The sequence below is a fragment of the Pleurodeles waltl genome, chromosome 3_1 (genome assembly GCF_031143425.1).
Source record: "Pleurodeles waltl isolate 20211129_DDA chromosome 3_1, aPleWal1.hap1.20221129, whole genome shotgun sequence".
In the NCBI taxonomy this organism is placed as follows: domain Eukaryota; kingdom Metazoa; phylum Chordata; class Amphibia; order Caudata; family Salamandridae; genus Pleurodeles; species Pleurodeles waltl.
This window is the reverse complement of record NC_090440.1, coordinates 648,747,688-648,761,104: the sequence shown is the minus strand read 5'-3', so window position 1 is coordinate 648,761,104 and position 13,417 is coordinate 648,747,688. Positions and strand designations below refer to the sequence as shown.

General features: G+C 45.9%; 1 protein-coding gene across 1 annotated transcript in view; it reads left to right on the top strand.

Moving 5' to 3' along the window:
• Positions 1-13,417, top strand: part of LOC138283527 (mucin-5B-like) — a 402,759-nt gene that overhangs the window by 13,323 nt on the left and 376,019 nt on the right. The window contains exon 3 of the mRNA XM_069221467.1: positions 12,686-12,776. Coding sequence (XP_069077568.1) covers positions 12,686-12,776 — 91 coding nt within the window. The remainder of the gene's footprint in view (positions 1-12,685; positions 12,777-13,417) is intronic.

Genomic DNA, 13,417 nt, shown 5'->3' with positions numbered 1-13,417 from the left:
CAGTTATGAGAATGGCTTTGGGACATGCCGACTGCACGACCATGCTGACAAAAACCTCAGTGCTCTCTTCGTCTTGTTCTTGGTGAGAATCCAGCATCTGAGGTGACGGATGACGAGACAGATAATCTGCCGGATTATTTGCACCAGGTCGATAAACTACTGTAAACCGATAAGGCTGAAGTAGAACTGTCCATCGTTCAATCCTCGGAGGGGCAAGATGTGGGCTGCCCGCAAACAAAGAGACTAAAGGCTTGTGATCAGTTACTACTTGAAACTCATGTCCATACAGATACAGATGAAAGTGCCGGCAGGCCCACCGAATCGCGAGAGCTTCACGCTCAATCTGCGCATATCGTGTTTCGACCGCCGATAAAGCTCGACTAGCATAGGCTAGCGTCCACCACCACTTCTGTCCGTCTCCCCGGATGAAAGTAAGCCATAGTTGACCTATCCAGCAGCGCTGCCTTAATGTCCTCGAACGCCTTATGAGCGTCAGGAGTCCATTCCCACTGGCGTTGTCCTTTAGTGAGTTGTCGAAGAGGCTCTGACATAGTGGCAAGCTGTGGTATGAATCTTCCACAGTACGTGGCCAACCCCAAAAAAATACGAACTTCCGTGGGATTTTGAGGAATTGGGGCTTGACGAATAGCTTCCGCTTTACGAGTATCCACCTGCAACCCATCCTTTGAAAAGATGTAACCAAAAAAATCTACTGATGTTTGATAAAATGCACACTTCTTTTTGTGAAGTCCAGCTTCCACTAGTCTTTTTAACGTCGCTCTGAGATGCCGATGATGTTCTTCCCTTGTCCTTGAATGTATCAGGATGTCATCACTCAAATTTATTACTCCCGGTAGTCCAGATAAAGTCTCTCGGATAGCATTTTGGAACACCTCCGCAGCTGAGGACACCCCAAAACTCAGCCTCTTATATCTCCTTAGCCCCACGTGCGTCGAGAAAGTGGTGATGTTCCTGCTTTCTGGATCTAACTCTAGCTGATGATATCCAGCATTCAGATCGAGTTTGGAGAACCACTGTGCCCCATTGAGATCCGCAATGATGTCATCCATAGTGGGCGTAATATGTCTCTCCCTCCGAATGGCTTTGTTGGGCAAACGCATGTCCACGCAGAGACGAATAGCTCCAGGTTGCTTAGGTTTCGGCGCTATCACCAGCGGTGAAACCCAGGGCGTAGGTCCATCCACCTTTTCAATGACCCCTAGATCTTCTAGCAGTTGTAGCTCCTTTTCTACAGCAGGCCGTAAGTGGAAAGGCACCCGACGATGCCTCAGCGCCACAGGGACAATGTTCGGGTCTATGTGAAGCTTGACCCGTTTTCCTTTTAACCGCCCTAATCCCTCAAACAGTTGCGGAAATTCACTAAGGAGACGTTCTCCCTGAGAGTCAAATATCTGACGAGCAAAGAATACCAGCTCCAAGTCTTCAGCGGTATGACACCCCAACAAAGTGCCTCTACTTCCTTCTACCACATAGAATTTTGTATTTGCTGACCGATCACCACTGGTCACTGACACTTCCACAATTCCTTGTAGAGGCAGAGGCTCTCGTCCACCATAATTGTATATCCGTGTCGCAGTCGGGATAAGTGGTGGCATGGGTGTTAACTGCTGATAAAGGGTCTCGTCCATGACGTTGACTGAAGCTCCGGTGTCAATGAGTACTGATGTCAACGTGCCATTGACTTGTACCTCACTTATGGGAGGTGGTCTCTTCTTTTGTTGCCTCCCACCCGTGAATGAGATTACAAAAATGTCCTCTTCCTCATCTTCTTCAAAAATGGGGCTATTAGATGTTATCTGGTCTCTTGCCTCCTCAGCATTTTTGGAGACACACCGGACATTTGACTCCTTTCCTTTTTGATCCCCAGGCTTATTCTTCCTTGACCGGCACACTTTTGCAAAATGATTTGCTTTGCCACAACGGTTACAGGACTGACCTTTCGCCGGACATCCCATGTTACCTCTATGTTCATAGCCACAGCTTCCGCAGACACGTACACCAGGTCTGGCAAGATTTGGCTTGCGCAGCATTGCAGGGCGCGACTGAACAACATCCACTTGCTCCTCTTTCACTTGGACTGAACGGGTAGATGACGCTGCCGCTAACGATTGACCTCTCACAGCCGCCATTGCATCTGCCCGCACCGCAGACAGCTCATGAGATCGTGCAAGGATTAGAATTTCGTCAAGAGACATTCCTTGCTGTCGGAGAATAAGCTTTCTCAAAGCGTTAGATCTACAACCCTGAATAATCTGGGCCCGAATTTCTTCTTGCTGGTTAAGTCCTGTGCACGAGCTCGCTAACTTCCTTAACCTGGCGTAAAACATGTCCATCGACTCAAGTTCCGTTTGCTGTGCTTGTCTAAGTTTGAAACGTTCATAGTCTGAGTTGAGTTGAGGATCAAAATGTCTATTCAAAGCAGTAACAGCCGCATCAAAGTCAGATTTATTCCCTGTGTCTGGGAGGGAATCAAACAGCTCTTGTAGTTCATCCCCGCCCATCAACAACATTAAAGACCTTTGTACTGCTCCATCTCTTTCTCTTGTAGCACAAAAGTAGTTGTCTAACCTATTTATCCATAGGCGCCATCTTGGCGCAGCAGTAGCCGGATCAATTAGTTGGCTGAAAGGAGGTAACGATGTGACTGAAGAATGAACACTATTATTTACCTGCGCGGGGAGCAGGGGATTACCAGGTTGTTGTGGTGGTGGCACGTTTACATTGTCTTGCTGTGGAGCACTCATGTTTGCGCACTAGTGTCAAAGATGAACGTTTTTTATTTTTTTTATATGCTTATTTGTTCTCTTGATGCACCCCTTTTAACAGTGTTGTTGCTTGTAGATATATATATATATTTTTTTTTCTCTTCTTTGTCACCTTTCCTATTCTTAAACGTATTTATTTATTATTTTCCTGTGCTAGAGCTTTGCTCCTTTTACAGTGTGTTATCAACCTCCTTTCCTTCTTTTTTTTTTTATTCTTTTTTTTTTATTTATTTCTCTTCCTTCTTTTTTTTTTTCTCTGGCTCTCCACTGGAGCCCCAGGCACACACGATCCCCAAATCTTACTGTGAAGGGACACGCTCCTTCACACTGCTTCCCTTTCTTCACGGCGTTATAATGTTGCTGTTTCCTAGCAACAGAACGCCTACGAGGGAAGCGCTGTACTTATTGGGCCAATTCCACGTTCCTGTTGTTGCTTCCTGGCAACAGAACGCTTCCCGGTGAGAGCGCTCCGCTCCTCGGGCCGATTTCTCTGGGGGCATGGCAGGGCGTGGCTCACCTGTACATCGTGTTCCTGCAGGGAGCCAGGAATCGATGCCGCGCGCTTCTCCAAATCAAAGGGCCTCTCGAGCCCGGAGCCGCGATCGCGCTGCTCCTCTTCTCTGGACTCGCCTTCTCACCGACGCCGCGCTGCCCATGCGGTGAGAGCACGCTAGATAGCGGTTTTTTTTTCGTCGTTTTTTTTTTCTTTTTTTTTTCACCGTCGGGTGGCCGCAGACATGTGGAGCAAGGGGAACAGTAACAGCATGAAACTTCGATCCCTACTCGTCGCCAATGTAGGTAGGCCTGTATTTGTTTAAATGATGAGACGGGACACAACGCTTTGCTCGGTAACACACGAGGAACTGCGTCATCACAGTTCCTGCTTTATTTATACTCGTGCTCCGCGCCCCTCCTGGACACGCAGAGCACGTAACATTAGAGAGGAGAGCCCGAGTGGCTTTCCTCATACTCTCTACACAATGTTCAGAAGTAGCTGAAATAGTCATAAGAGCCAATGACTGTGAACGAATAGAAAGGGGACCTTAACAGTGTAATGTTTCCGACCACTTCTAACTTGTATCCTGCAGTAAATCTGCTTCCGGTTTGTCGCGAGCCTCTATTTTAATAGGGTGAGGTGTTCCAATCTCGCTCTCAACGCCTAGAATGCTGCATCACTGGTTAAAATAAGCAACCGAGCTAATCAGATATTCAAAACGGGCACTGCTTCAGACAATAGTTTAAATGTTATTATAAATGCCCAAATGTTCTTTATGGCAATTCCTTCAAAATAACGCCCAGAAGGGCAGTCATGCAGAGAGAAAATGTTGTAGGGAACTTAAAATATACAAATGTATTCACCTATTTAAAACGATTAACAAGGTCCCGTGTATTCACTTAGGGCCAGATGTAGCAAAGGGTTTTTCCATTCTGTGTCAATGGGAAAATGTGTTCGTACATATGGCCCTTAGTCCCTTGCGCTCTCTCTGTAAATGTTATACATTCTGGTGCAAATAGGCTCCCTTGATCAGAAACCATTTTGTTACAGATATAAACTCTTTAAGGGACAAGTTAATTGGCCTAAAATAAGAATTTAAGTGTACAAAAGGGCTCCAGTTAAGAGTAGCTTAGGAAGGGCACATGCAGATATTGTTACTGGGAAGCTAGTATATGTGCCGCCGAAGCAAGCGCGAGTGTGTGGAGGCGGCGTCACTGGGCGGGAGCCCTTTAAACTAAATCGCGCTCTCGCAACCGCGGGAAGCGCGAGTGTGTGGAGGCGGCGTCACTGGGCAGGAGCCCTTTAAACTAAATTGCGCTCCTTGCTCTCTCACAACCGCGGGAAGCGCGAGTGTGTGGAGGAGGTGTCACTGGGCAGGATCCCTTTAAACTAAATCGCGCTCCGGCAACCGTGGGAAGCGCGAGTGTGTGGAGGCGGCGTCACTGGGCAGGAGCCCTTTAAACTAAATTGCGCTCTCGCAACCGCGGGAAGCGCGGGGGAAGCGCGAGTGTGTGGAGGCGGCGTCACTGGGCAGGAGCCCTTTAAACTAAATCGCGCTCCCGCAACCGCGGGACGCGCGCGGGCGGCGCCCGGGCCAAGGGCGGGCCCATCTTGCGCCCGTCATCGCCCGTCCGAGGCTGGGCTGGGCCACCCCTGTTTCATCTCCAGTAGAGGGTGACTATTTATACATTTACTAATATTGTTTTTTTTTTAGTGGTTCAAGTGGGCTTTTAATATTTCTAATTTTTATTTTAATTTGTTCTGTTTGATTCGTTATTCAAATCTTTTTTAAATGGGCAGGAAAAGAGGACCGTTAACTGGTCCCATGGGGGGGGTGGTGGCGGCAGTAGACAGGCGAGTGGCACCACCACATTGGACTCCTTCCTCGCAAGAGCTGTCGGGTCGTAACAAAGGAGATTGACCTGGCAGAGAGGAGGTTATCCATGGAACTGGAGGATTGGCGTCTGGCCCCATTAGATAGTGGTCCTCGTGAGGCTGTGGATGTGGAGGTAACTTATCCGGGGGGAGACCAAGGTACTGTTATGGTTGCTGCTGAGCCTGCTCAAATTGAGCTAATTGAGTCAACAGAGGGTTCTGGTGGCCAAGGACCTTCCAGAAGGAGCAAAAGACTTTTATTATCTTCTCCCCCGGCCTGCCCCCTGGATAAATATCGGTGCAAGGAAGTCAGGGGAAGCACTGTGTAGGTGGATGTGTGGCCCCGACCAGGCGATCCCATCCCTGTGAGCAGTTGCCCCTGCCGGAGGACGCTGCGGGCCATTGGGGCCTCTGGGAAAATCATCTCAGTTATTGGTCAATTCTGGAAATTCTGGGGGACAGGGCGCTCATGCTGAGATTGCGTTGGCTGCACCGACTTCTATATTAAGGGCGGATAGGATTATCAATAGGCCTAGCTGTAGTAGGCAGCCTGATCCTGAATTTGTGGTAACGGGGGGGGGCTGACCAACAGATGGTTGGGAATAATAATCTGATTTTCCCGACGGCCAGGCCTGCATTGACCTGTTTGGATCTCCCCCCAGCTTGTGCCCCTTATGTGGTGGTGTTGACAAATGTACCTGCTCTTGCCCCCGGGGTAGCTGAGTCCACCGCCCAACTCACAAAGAAGGCTGGATATTGGTTGAGTAAGAACTGTGATTTCTCATGCAACGATTTCAATGATATTTTGTTTGCCAGAAGAACTGGATGGGTTGGGCCCAAAAAAAAGGTGGGGGATGAAGATTGTATTATTATAAATGTTAGATACCCAGCCCTGAGTCAAAGGCTCCTTTCTACCTACCGCCCTGCTGTATTTAGAGCTGGTGCAGTTGGTATGGTCCCTTTGGGTTACTTTTATGACCACATGCGATTGAGTGCTGGGGTATCTTCGGGTTCTGGTAGGTTTCCTCCCCTGGGTCAAAATAGTCACCGGGAATCCAGCAGAAGAACTGTCTCTAACAGTAATTTATCCTTGGAAGGGGTGGACTGACAATGCGCCAAGACTCTTGCTATACGGGAAGAGGTGCCCCCACAGTGTAAGCTTATCTCATGGAATATTGCGGGCTATGATGCTAAATTATCTGATCAGGCGTGGATTAGGTGTGTGACTACTTTTGATGTGATCATGCTTCAGGAAACCTGGTCAGAGGGGTTGTCTGTGTGGGATGGGTATATCAGATTTGCAATTCCAGCTGTGAAGTCTCTTGGTGGCCGCTCAAAAGGTGGCTTGGTTACCCTAATTCGCCTCTCTAAGATAGTGGGTGCTTTTCAAATTAACTGCAATCACCAAGGTATATTGCTGGTATGGGTAATTTTCTCTAATAATCTTAATATTTTACTGGTTAACTTTTATAATGCTGTATGGGATGTGGGATGCCAAATTGGGGCCCTGTTTTCCGTTCTTCAGGTTTTGAAACACAGAATGGAGGAGATAGGGTTAGAATTCTGCGCTATTGTCTCTGGAGACTTTAGTGCCAAGCTGGGGAGGCTCAGCACTGTGGTTAATCCCTTTATTTTTGACTACAAGGATAATTTAGTGGATGGTCTGCAGGAATCCAGAGGCAGGGTTCTAATCAAGGAACTCAGGAAGATGGGCCTTCAGAATTTGTGTGGCATAGAAGCCGTAGGCACTCATCAACTCCCAACCTATGTGGGAAGAGGATCTGAATCCACTATTGACTATATTTTTATGTCTCCACCTCTGAAAGACCTGGTGACTGGGGGGGAGGTGCTGGGGGAGAGTTTCAGTGATCATAATCCCCTTATAGTATCCTTTAAACTCCCTGGGGCCCTACGAAAATTAGGACGAGGTAGGCCGGTAGTAGTGGAGATAAAGGACCAAGGTAGGCGGCTTGGGTGGAAGCAAGTGGATTCCCTAAAAGTTGTAGAAAGGGTGGTGGGGGAAAATTTACATTTATTTATGGACACACTTTTGATAGAGGCTCCTAATCCTAAAACTGTTATGAATGCAATAACAGTAGTAAATGCAGCAGTGAGAGACTGCCTTTTTTCAGTAGGCAGCCTACCTAGCAAACGTAATTGTGGTTGGTATGATAAGACCTGCTATGTTGCAAGGGCAAACCTGAAGATGGCTACTAAGAAATATCCTAGAGATTGGGTCCTCGTAAAAGAAGCTAGATTGAAATATAAGAGGGCCTTGAGGGATAGTAAGATAAAACATAAAGATAAAGCCTGGGAAGAGTTAGAACGTGCCATAGCTCTGAAGGATCCTGGCCTGTTCTGGAGAGTGGTAAATAGATCCTTTGGAACAGATACATCTGAGGGCCTTGGCTGTAACATCGCCCCGGAAGCATGGGTTGCTTACTTTTGTAGTATTTTTGAGGGTTCTCCCCTAAGAAATCACCGGGAGAACGAGTATGAGATGGCTCCCAACCTAGCAATTAGGTTTTCGCTTCAGGAGGTTATGGATGCGATACAGTGTAGTGCGAGCAATAAAGCTCCGGGCCCGGATTCGATCCCTATGGACTTGTATAAAGCGAACCCCCAGTTATGGGCACCTGTTCTCTTAAATGTCCTTAATGCAGCAGTTACTGTGGGTACCCCTGCCTCTTGGAGACTGGCATGTATTGTCCCAGTGTTTAAAAAGGGGGACCGAAATGATCCTAACTCCTACCGCCCTATTTCTCTACTGGACTCTTCAGCGAAGATTCTGGGACGGATTGTTTTAAGGCGCCTGGAGTCCTGGATGGTAGGGAATGATATCTTAAGCCGGGACCAGTATGGTTTTAGGGAAGGCCTTGGCACGTGAGATCAATGTCTCAACTTATTGATGCTGATCGGCAAATACACGCAGGCCAGGAAAGGTACGCTCTATCTTGCTTTTATGGATCTTAGCTGTGCCTTCGATAAGGTGAACCGGTCTATATTATGGGAAAGATTAAATCAGTTAGGGCTGGATCCTAATATTGTAGAGTTGCTCCGATATCTACATTCTGGGACGGTTGCAAATGTGAGGGTGGGGTCGAATGGGGAATGCTCAGAGGCCTTTAAGCTTTCAAAGGGTGTGCGCCAGGGGTGTGTTCTGGCTCCTACTTTGTTCCTTCTATATACAAATGGACTGTCTGATTTTCTGAGGAAACATTGTAGGGATGTTCCAAAGGTGAATGGTACTGATATCCCTGTGCTGAGGTACGCGGATGACGCAGTCCTCATGGCCCGTACTATGAATGGTCTCCGGCAAATAGTTAGAGCTTATACCTCCTTTATGTCAGCTTTGGGTTTAGAGGTCAATTTTAAGAAATCTCATTTTATGGTGTGTGGAAGACTCTTGAGTAGGGTGGGGGATCTAAGGGTGGAGGATCAAATTATTAGCAGGGTCCATGAGTTTCCATACCTAGGGATTATTTTTGATGAGAAAGGATCTTGGAAACCTTGTATTGCCATAAGGGGTGCGCTTTTTCATGCAGCTGTTGGTACGACTTTTGACTTTGCTGTAAGGGTAGGCAGTAAACCTATCAAGCCTTTGCTTGAAATTTATAGGCGGAAATGTCTCCCTGTCTTGCTGTATGGTGCTGCACTTTGGGGGTATAGGGACTCCCGAGCCCTCACGGTGGAAGAAAATAGGTTCTGTAGAAGGCTATTGGGAGTTGGACAAAATATCCCTAGTTTTAGCCTCCGTTTGGAACTGGAGATGGAGTTTGTGCAGGACACTATTCAGTTGGCTCCCCTTCTGCTATGGATCTCAATTTGGACTAACGAACATGCCACTCTGAATAGGGATATTTTAAAGGATTGTCTGGCTTGTGATAATGCAAAGAATATTCCCTGGTTGATGCACATAAGGAAGTTGGCTCGTGATCTGGGGCGGCCTGAACTGGTTGATCATCCCGAAGGCCTGTTTAGATGTGACAAGAAATGGGTTAAGGAGAATTTTTTAAGGATCCAGAAGAACAGGAGGGAGGGGGAGGCCTTAGGGAAAAAATCGATCAGGGATTTCATTATGCTAAAGATGTGGGTAGGTCCTGAGCGCTATCTCTTAGAGATAAAGGATGTGAGGGAAAGGTCTTTCATAACTCGTTTCCGCTTGGGAATCATCAGAAGTAATCTGTGTTTCCCGTTAGGTCAGTATGGGGACAAATGTATTAGACCCTGCCCCTGTGATGGGGTGTCCCAACAGACCTTGCCCCATTTTACTTTGTTTTGTGTTTTTTATGCACCATTCAGAACTCGTTTTTTATTACCTCTTCTAAGGCCCAAGGGTTTTGTGCAATATAGTCCTGCTTTTATGTGGTTGCAGATGGCCTCAGATGTATTGGTGTGGAAGGGGCTGGTATCATTCCTGAAGGGAGCTATTACTTGGCGTAATAATGTGGAGTTTTTAGAATGAATTTTCTATTTTATTGCTTCTATGCATGTGGTTATATATGTTTTTTATTCCTGATGGGTGTTCTTATTATTTATGTTTTTATTGTTATTTTTAACAAATGTATTGGAGAATATTTATTGTAATGGATGAATTTTTTCATACCAAATAAAGTTATTATTATTACTGGGAAGCTAAAAAGTACAGGCAAAGAAATACTGCATATAAAAAATCTTTTGCCACAAAATGAGAAGCATAATTGGAAGGAATATTTATCTTGTTTGATACCTATATTCACAAACAGTAAAAGACAAAAGGCCCAGCTTTCATATGAAAAAACATGCAAACACTGGGATTCACAATTGTTATGATGGTGGTGGTGGTAATGGTATAAGAGAAAGTGGACTAAGAGTGGAATTTTAAGTTTGGGCAGGATGCCAGTCAGGGACTGCTATTGGGCCAGCTGGACAGGAAACTGTGCAGGCCTTTTTTTAGTAACAGGACCAAAATAAGAAAACCCACACAAGTGCTCCTTCAAAATATCACATTTAGCGGAGAAAGGCGACCAGACTGCCCAAAACTCTAGTTTAGCGTTAGAAGTGGTAATATTTGTGGCAATGGCAGTGTCAATAGTGGTAATGGCGGTAGTTAAGGTGGATGTAATGGTTTTGGCAATGGTAATTGTGGTGTGAGTAATGGAATGGAATTGTGCAGGTGGCAGTAATAGTCTTCGTGGCAATGGTGTTACCAATGCAGCTGGCAGAGTTAATGGTGGAAGTAGTACTAGTGGTGATATTAGAGGCAGTGTAATGGTGGTGGTAATACTGGTATTTTGGCGGGGTTAATTTTGGTGGCAGTGTTATTGATGGTGTTCAATGACTTGATGGATTTCTTGGGGGGGGAGGGAGGAAGGGGGAGAGGGTTTGCCGCTTCTAAAAGCATTTCCAGACTTCAGCTTGGAAATAAGTCTGACATCCCAAAAAGCAGATGCAGGTCTTGGAAGGGGAAACGTTTCAAAACTACAAGCCAAAAGAGTCCTCCCCCGCCCCAAATACTTCATGAGGGCCATTTTGCACCCTAAGGCCAAAGAATGTCTGGGAGATATGGGAGACTCAGGGGTTCCTCTACACATTTTGCCGAGGGAGATGGCATCATTTTACTTTACACCGCTGTACATGAGGCATTAAAGACACGCCACAGGTACTAAATGCATGTCAGAGGCGAGCCCCATAATGCATTGCGGCAATGCCAGAAGAGTCTGCAAGCCACGTGAAGGAAAGGAAACAAACACCGCACTAGACGTTTGGACACTGATGCCGAACCCCAGGTGGTCGTGGTAATGCTGATGGAAGCGATTGTGGTAAAGTAGTAGTGGTGATGGTGGCAGGGGTAGTAGTATGTGTGATGCTGTTAGTAATGAATGCTTGTGATGTTACTAGTAATGTTCATATGTTGATATCACAGGTAATGCTATATAGGGGCAAGGGGCAGAGGTAGTAGAGAGAGCTGTATTTATCAAAAAGCAGAGCAAGGGTGCGGTCAGAGGAAAACATAGACATTCACGAAAGCAGGAGAGGTGCTAAGCATGGGCCAGCTAAGAGCTGCCGGTCTGCGAAGTGCCAGGTGGGCGGATAATACTGCAGTGTCTCCGGGGCTGGCAGGTGCAAGAGATACACGTGCAGCTGGGTAGGGTGCTGTGGTTTGTAAAAAAAGAGCCTCATCGGAGCACAATGCAGCGACATCACCCGAGATGATAGACAAGCGGGTAGAGTGCCCCGTGGCCCGAAAGAAGCCACATGCAAAAAGATTATTTTCTTATAAATTTCCGTATACATTGTAATATAGGGTTAGGGACAGTATGACTGATAATTGAGTGCAATTTTCAGACGTGAATTAGTGGCTTAAGCATTGCAATACAAGCATTCCTCAGGAGGCAGAATAATTAATCAAATAGCTAATTGCAGATGTTTGAGTGTATTACTACTTGTTTTACTTCTTTGGGTTGAGACAAAGCCTACTCTGTGGAGATTTTAAAGAAGTGGTAACACAAAGGGTCTGATTCACAAAGGTAAACTTACACTTGTGTAAGTTTACTCTTTTTTTGGTATTCACAAATAACGAGTTAATATTCACAAACAAGGAGTTAATAGTAACTTTACGACTGCGGAGAGCCTCAGATAAAAAGATGGGCCTGTACTCCACAGTCACAAACTTACTATGAACTTGCTATTTGTGAATACCATTTAAAGAGTAAGCCTACACAAAGTTGTAAGTTTAACTTTGTGAATCAGGACCTTAATCTTGAAGCCTCCTGCTCTTTGGAGCTAGACTTAAAAATAAATTAATCTTCCCCGCAGCTTGATGTCCTCCTTGTTGTGCATGCACACCCAGTAGGTGTTTCTTCTGAGATCATGTCCTGGTGGTCGTGTATCAGATATCTGGACTGCTCTGTATGGTTGGTCGCTGGGCAAAACATATTGAATAGCAGGACAGTTACAGAAAACTGCTTGAAAAGCGTTACACGTCTTTAACCCAGAGCATGGAACGGACCCCAGCTAAAAAAAATAGGTAGGAAACAGCAAAACAATAGCAATAAGTAATAATATACGATAGCGATAAATCAATAAATAAATAAACACTCCCAAATAAGCAGTATAACTGTCCACGCGGAGAGAATGTCTGAGCACACGAGAAGGAGATTTGTTGTCACACCAGTGGGTGGAAAAGGGAAGCTTAATGAGCGTACGGACCCTTAAGAATCTGCATGTTCGTGTATACATTGTCATACATCAATACTAATAGAGATCGAAGCTCACCAATGCCATCTTTAAGATGTACTGTCATATGAGGCCACAAGGTGGCAAGCCTTCCTCAAGTATGGCATATGACCGAGCTATTAAGTGGGATTAGCTCACTATGAAAAGTGTTGCTCTTTGTCCGCTCTTCTGTCTTTCCTCCCGTATCTCCCAGCACTTCCCATTCTTCCCCACATAAACTAACCTCCTTCTTTCCTCTCTCCCTTCTATCCATCCACGAAACTTTCTCCCTTCCTTACGCTATTAACTCATTCCTCTGTGTGTCTTTCAGTTGGAATTGGATTCGAAATATGCAAACCTAACTTGCGGACTTTGTGGAGACTTTAATGGCGTTGCCATCTACGATGAGTTTATTACCAACGGTAAGCATACGAGGTTTAAAAGTGTTTAAAACCGGTGTATCTAAATGAGAGATCACAAAGTTCGATCCTAGCTGCCAAGTTTTCCGATTACTCGTGTGACATTTCTCTGTTTCGAGTGTGCTTATGTGTGACATTTTAACGTTGTACGTGTTACGCTTTCCGTGAGCAGAAAAAAACAGGTATGTTAATGTACGGAGATTGATTAAATTAGTAGAGAGAATTGTAGAATGTAAAACTCGTTTGACGGTCCTGCTTCTCGGATTTCGGTAATGGCAGCCCACCTACACCCATCCTTCCATTCCTCCTCTACTCCTTCTGGGTCGGGCTGCAGGTGCTCCAGCGTGGATCAACATCAGGCAGTTTCCTACCTCTTGACTGCGCTCACAAGCTTTCAAAAGTAAGCTTGGTCAGATTTTAGTTTCCCGTTGCTTGAAAAGGCAAGCTGACACTCACAGCACTGTTACCCAGCGCCCAGTTCATGCAATGTTGTCAGCTCCAATTACAGCAAGGAATGTGATGAGGGACTTGCAAATGCTTGTTAGGTTTTGCCTGCACAGCGCTTGAGCTTGCAAAGTCCCTTGTAATTAAAAAAAAATTCTTAAAAGGGGCTTGCAGACCACCCATTGCTTACCATTCCTAGG